The sequence below is a fragment of the Oncorhynchus keta genome, chromosome 14 (assembly GCF_023373465.1).
Source record: "Oncorhynchus keta strain PuntledgeMale-10-30-2019 chromosome 14, Oket_V2, whole genome shotgun sequence".
Taxonomy (NCBI): Eukaryota; Metazoa; Chordata; class Actinopteri; order Salmoniformes; family Salmonidae; genus Oncorhynchus; species Oncorhynchus keta.
The window spans coordinates 61,627,039-61,633,595 of NC_068434.1; the positions used below are offsets into that span (position 1 = coordinate 61,627,039).

General features: G+C 41.8%; 1 protein-coding gene across 1 annotated transcript; it reads left to right on the top strand.

Moving 5' to 3' along the window:
• The first annotated feature begins 1,159 nt into the window (after positions 1-1,159).
• LOC118393741 (cytochrome b-c1 complex subunit Rieske, mitochondrial-like) lies at positions 1,160-6,304 on the top strand. The gene is made up of 2 exons (XM_035786777.2): positions 1,160-1,473; positions 4,964-6,304. Exons 1-2 carry the CDS (start codon positions 1,263-1,265, stop codon positions 5,572-5,574), a joined length of 822 nt encoding a protein of 273 aa, XP_035642670.2. The 5' UTR covers positions 1,160-1,262; the 3' UTR covers positions 5,575-6,304.
• The last annotated feature ends 253 nt before the right edge of the window (positions 6,305-6,557 follow it).

Genomic DNA, 6,557 nt, shown 5'->3' on the forward strand with positions numbered 1-6,557 from the left:
CATAGCAACACCCAGCGCTCCAGCAGCTATATTACACTGGTCATCCCCAAAGCCAACTTACTTCGGCCACCTTTCCTTCCAGTTCTCTGCTGCCAATGACTGGAACTAATTACAAAAATCACTGAAGTTGGAGTCTTATCTCCCTCTCTAACTTTAAGCATCAGCTGCCAGAGCAGCTTACCGATCACTGTACCTGTACACAGCCAATCTGTAAATAGCACACCCAACTACCTCATCCCCGTATTGTTTCTTATCCTCTTGCTCTTTTGCAGCCCAGTATCTCTACTTGCACATCATCATCTGCACATCTATCATTCCAGTGTTAATGCTAAATTGTAATCATTTCGCTTCTATGGCCTATTTATTGCCTTACCTCCATACTCTCCTACATTTGCACACACTGTATATAGATTTTTCTATTGTGTTATTGACTGTACGTTTGTTTATGTGTAACTCTGTGTTGTTGTTTTTGTCACACTGCTTTGCTTTATCTTGCCCGGGTTGCAGTTGTAAATGAGAACTTGTTCTCAACTGGCCAAGCTGGTTAAATAAAGGTGAAATAAATGTAAAAAATGTTTTTTAAAAATGCAGGACATGGGCCTACATTTGGACAAAGATGTATTTTGAATATCTATATGTCACTACCTATGAAGTCAATGTATAACCGTTACACAAATAGCAGCTATGCATAATGTTTTGTATTTTTCTGCATGATGAGGATAATTATTAAATGTAGGTCCTGATGTGATATTTAAATGTACATTTAATTTAACTAGGCAAGTCATTTAAGAACAAATTCTTATTTACAATGACGGCCAACAGTGCGTTAACTGCCTTGTTCAGGGGCAGAACGACAGATTTTTACCAGGTCAACTCGGGGATTCCATCCACCAAGCTTTCATACTGGTCCAACGCTCTAACCACTAGTCCCGCCCCAGCTATCAAAGCAGGGAATAAATGTATGCAAATTATGATTGGTTATCTCAAACTTGAGCAAAAAAATGTAAAAGTGTAAAACAAAACACATAAAACAATTTAATGTCAGAAAAGTCTTAAGTATTTTCATCAGATAAGAATTCCCTAAGAGAAGAATGGATTAGATATTGCTCATCACAGTAAAAAAGTAACACACAGTAACCCTTCTGATATACGTAATTTCGTCACCTGACGTGTTGCGTAATCAACCAGCGCTTGTTCCCCTTCCACAGTCTAGACAAGGTCGTAGCTAGCTAGCACTGCAAGGAGCCTCTCTCGCTAAAAAGATGATGTCACTTGCCGCTCGTTCGGGGGTATTTTCTCCATACTTGCAGGCTACGAACTATGCAGTTGCTGGACCCCTCAAAGCCCTTATTCCAGGGGTGGTTGTAAAAGGAGAGAAAGTGTTGGTAGACACGAAGAAACCTTTCCTTACCCGCGAGTCCCTGAACGGTCAGAGTCCAAAGACTGGGCCTGCAGTATCAGTTAGCATAAATGGTAAGTAGCTAAGCTAGCAGTATCTCAGGGCTAATGTTAGTAATCGGGTTTTACTTGAGTCATTGTTGTATTTTACTAAAGTCCAATTGATATGCTGTAGAATCTGAGGATTGTTTCATAATTTAGCCTAGTGTTAATTAGCTCGCTAATGTTAGCTGTGTAGAGTGCATTGACTGGAAGCGGCCGAGCCAACCGGCTAGTTAACTAGCTAACTAAGGTAGCTAGCTGACTGCGAGGTCAAGACCAAACGGTTTCAAACAACAACCACAAACATGTTGGGTAGAAGTACAATTAACTTCACATATCGATTGGGTATAATAATATTTTTAACAATTATCTAGTTAGTTAGCTAAGTAAGTGGGTTGCCCATGATGAACGGGGCTAAGACATTTTAACTAGCAGGAGGAGCAGCACTGCAGTATGGGGCACAAAGACAGTACAGTTTGAAGATAGCCAGAAACTGCTTCTCCAATAGAAATCCCGATCATGCTTATAGGCGATGCATTGTCAACGTTACCTTGCTAAATTCATGCGCAGAAATACGTCATTGTGTATAACACTTACCTCATTGACCTTGCAAACCCTTGCATGGTCTGTTTTGCAAGCGTTCCCGTAAGTCTCTCAATGTTGCGCCTCTGGGTTAAAGAAACTGACTGGAGTCTGGGGTCACAACCTGACTAGCTAACTAACTGAATAGCTAAATAACTAAATAGCTAACTAGCTGATACCTTTTGTGAAGTAATGTCATATTTTGATCATTCTAGTTACAATAACATTACATAACCCATACAGGTGGCTCTTAGTGATGATAGTCAGCAGTTTCTGACCCCACTGTTACACTTGTCGACACTTGGCTACACTGGGGTCAGAACGCAATCATGGCTATATTAAGATGCCATGGAGCTGGCATGTGATTATGGGGCCGGAAAGCTTACCTCTATCCAGGGATGGGATATGCAACTGCACTCCAAACGTTACCTTAATCCACACTGATAGATTGAGAAGGTTGAAATACTGCTTGTTTTCCTAGAAAACTGCAATTTTTGTCCTCATGCTAGCTAGCAGTAGCCACTGCAGCCAGTTTGCAGTCAACCTATCAGCTTATTTTGTTGTTCAACGTGATGTGCCATTCCATAATGGCTACTGCTAGCTAGCATGAGAACGAAACGGCAGTTTTCCAGGAAAACAAACAGTATTTCAAACCTATTCCCCCTCAGGAGACTGAAAAGATTTGGCATGGGTCCTTAGATCCTCAAAAGATTTTACAGCTGCACCATCGAGAGCATCCTGACGGATTGCATCACTGCCTGGTATGTCAACTGCTCGGCCTCCGACCGCAAGGCACTACAGAGGGCAGTGCGTACGGCCCAGTACATCACCAGGGCCAAGCTTCCTGCCATCCAGGACCTCTATACCAGGCAGTGTCAGAGTAAGGCCCTAAAAATCATCAGACTCAAGCAACCCTAGTCATAGACTGTTCTCTCTGCTACCGCACGGCAGGTGGTACCAGAGCGCCAAGTCTAGGTCCAAGAGGTATCTACCCCCAAGCCATAAGACTCCTGAACAGCTAATCAAATGTTTACCTAGACTATTTGCCCCCACGCTGCTACTCTCTGTTATCATCTATGCATTGTCACTTTAACAACCCTGCCTGCATTTACATAATTATCTCAATTACCTCGACACCAGTGACCCTTTACATTGACTCTGTATCGGTACCCCCTATATATAGATATTGTTATTCACTGCTTCTCTTTTAATTATTTATTTTTCTTATCTTACTTTTTTCTTAATTTAACCTGTAGTGACACCCCATCCCATGAACGGGACCGTTGTCATCATCTGACACTAATTAGCATAACGCAACAGACATAAATCTTCCTAGAAAATATTCCTATTCATGAAAGTCACAGGTGAAATATATTGGAACACAGCTTAGCCTTTTGTTAATCACCCTGTCATCTCAGATTTTCAAAATATGCTTTTACAGCCAACGCTAGACAAGCATTTGTGTAAGTTTATCAAAGCCTAGTATAGCATTATGCCTTGCTAGCAGCAGGCAACCTTGTCACGGAAATCAGAAAAGCAATCAAATTAAATACCTTTGATGTACTTCGGATGTTTTCACTCTGGAGACTCTCAGGTGGACAGCAAAAGTTCATTTTTTCCCAAAAGATTATTTTTGTAGGCGAAATAGCTCCGTTTGTTCTTCACGTTTGGCTGAGAAATCGCCCGGAAATTGCGGTCACCACAACGCAGAAAAATATTCCAAATTAGCTCCATAATATCGACAGAAACATGGCAAACGTTGTTTAGAATCCATCCTCAAGGTGTTTTTCTAATATCTATTTGATAATATATCCGTCTGGACAATTTCTTTTTCACTAGGACCGATTGGAGTAATGGCTACCTATTTTACGAGAGAATCTCTCTCGGAGCCACCATGTGACCACTTACGCAATGTGGCCGCCTACAGCTATTCCTCAACAGACATGTGTAAAACTACGTCACAATGCTGTAGACACCTTGGGGAATACGTAGAAAGCGTAAGCTCGTTGATGGTACATTCACAGCTGAATAGGGAGTCATTGGACCGCAGCGCTTTCAAAACCTGGGGCACTTCCGGATTGGATTTTTCTCGGGCTTTCGCCTGCAACATCAGTTTTTTTTTCTATCCAAAGCTGTCAATTATATGCATATTCTAGCATCTTTTCCTGACAAAATATCCCGTTTGAAACGGGAACGTTTTTTTTCCAAAAATGAAAATACTACCCCCTAACACCAAGAGGTTTTAAGAGCTTTGAAGTAAGCATTTCACTGTAAGGTGAACACCTTTTGTATTTTGTATTCGGAGCATGTGACAAATAAAAATTGATTTAAGATGTATCGGTGTGGATTAAGGTAAAATTGAGTACAGTGGCATATCCCATCCATTCATTGAGGTACGTGGACCTGTATCTTGTGCCGTCTCCAGTGTCGTAATGTAACCATGTTTGCATTCTGACCCCAATGCAGGTCAGTGTAATGGTAGGGTCGGATTCTGGTGGCTAGAGTCAGGAGAGTTTTCTTGGTCACTAGTTTAACCTTACATTTTAGCAAGGGAGTTGGTAGCTAACATGTAGGTCAAGGGTGTGTTCATTAGGCAGATTTTGTTGCAAAATGTTTTATAACAAAAGAGTTTATAATGGACAAATTCAGGGGGGTAATCATTGCGTTTGATCCGTTTAAGAATCAAACGGTTTTCCATTGCAATACACAATGAATACTCAGCTAATGGGCTAACTAACTATTAGAAAGCTTGCTAGCGAGCTACTTTGTATTTAAACTTCACGTTCATACAATCTGATCATTAATTTGCTATCTTACTAGCTATTGACTTGGATGCATCTGCTTCTATAATGTGCCCTCTGGTACTTTCCTATCACATGCCACTGTCTTTCTCTTAATACTGTTTTGATTGTTTATCTAATGGACTTGTTTTATTTTTCAGCAAAAGCTGCAGTCCGATTCGCTCACACCGACATCAAGGTGCCAGATTTCTCTGATTACCGTCGGCCTGAGTTGCTTGACCCCAAGAAATCTTCTCAGGAGAGCAGCGAGTCCAGGAAAACCTTCTCCTACCTTGTCACCGGGGCCACAGCCGTGGTTGGTGTCTACACAGCCAAGACCGTGGCCACGCAGTTTATCTCTTCCATGAGTGCCTCAGCTGATGTCCTGGCCATGTCCAAGATCGAGGTCAAGCTGGGAGAGATCCCAGAGGGCAAGAATATGACCTTCAAGTGGAGGGGCAAGCCTCTGTTCATCCGCCACCGGTCTGAGAAAGAGATCGCCGCAGAGGAAGCTGTGGATATGGCTGAGCTACGTGACCCCCAGCACGACAAGGACCGCGTCGCCAACCCAAAATGGATCATTGTTATTGGCGTGTGCACCCACCTGGGCTGTGTACCCATCGCCAATGCTGGTGACTATGGCGGATACTACTGCCCCTGCCATGGCTCTCACTACGATGCCTCTGGCCGCATCAGGAAAGGTCCAGCCCCACTCAACCTTGAGGTGCCCTTCTATGAGTTCCCAGATGAGGACACAGTAATTGTAGGCTAAATTTTGGGACTGAGATCACAGATCAGTGTGTTTCTGTCTGGCTCATCATCATCCATTAGCAGGCACAACCTCTGTTTCAGGGTGGTATAAATTATTGTAAGTAATAAATGTACATTTTATCTGATTGAAAACCTCTCATGTTTATTTATTTACCCAATCTCAGCTAAATCTTATATTGTACCAAAATACGACCCGGGTTGTAAAATGAGTGGGGTTTCTTTCGCCTTTCTTAACATGGAATAGCCTACTAACAATAATGATGTTTTAATAGTGCAGGTACAAGGGGATTGACCAAGACTTTGCTGCTCAATCAAAAACGTACACCTGCTTACAGACAGTTGCCTACAATTGTGTCCGGAGGTGATTCTCAAGGTTTAATGTCATGAATGATGGCTTTATGTTCAGTTTCAGAGAGATCCAAAATCTTGGATATTGTTGGGATGATTTAGAGTGCTAGGTACAGTTGTTTAATGGCGATATTGCATAAGGTTGTATATTTTCTTATCAATATCACTGTTTTGCTTTGGTGGTGGTCACACAGATTAACATTACACATTCTATACCAGAAAGAAAAATGGTCAGTGGGTGCTTACAAAGGCATTGTTTAAATTGATGCTCATGCAACAGAACAGCCAGATTACACTTTTCTATTAATGAGCTATCCATCTGTATACAGAGTTATGTACAAATGCATGCTCATGTTAAGCTAATAAATGTTTCACAAATCTTATTCCTTTTGTGTGCTATTTACAGCTTGCAGCTCAGACTGGGTTGCAAGTGCAGTACACAGCAGCTTCTTGCCTCTATAGTGTGAATGTAATTTGAAGATTTCTGATGCACCTGCTAAAGCAAACCTCAGATTTACGAGTACATTTCATTTAGCTATCAGGCTGGGTTAATAACGTGAACACTCGTTTGATTTTTACATGCATGTCAACTACAGTCCGGTTTAAGAGAAGCCTGCTGTCTGAGGTGGTCTCTTG

Excerpts from the sequence above, each read along its gene's own strand:
- LOC118393741 (XM_035786777.2), top strand. The coding sequence starts at position 1,263 with ATGATGTCACTTGCCGCTCGTTCGGGGGTATTTTCTCCATACTTGCAG. Across the intron at positions 1,474-4,963 it reads AGTATCAGTTAGCATAAATG|CAAAAGCTGCAGTCCGATTC; the intron begins GTAAGTAGCTAA and ends TTTATTTTTCAG.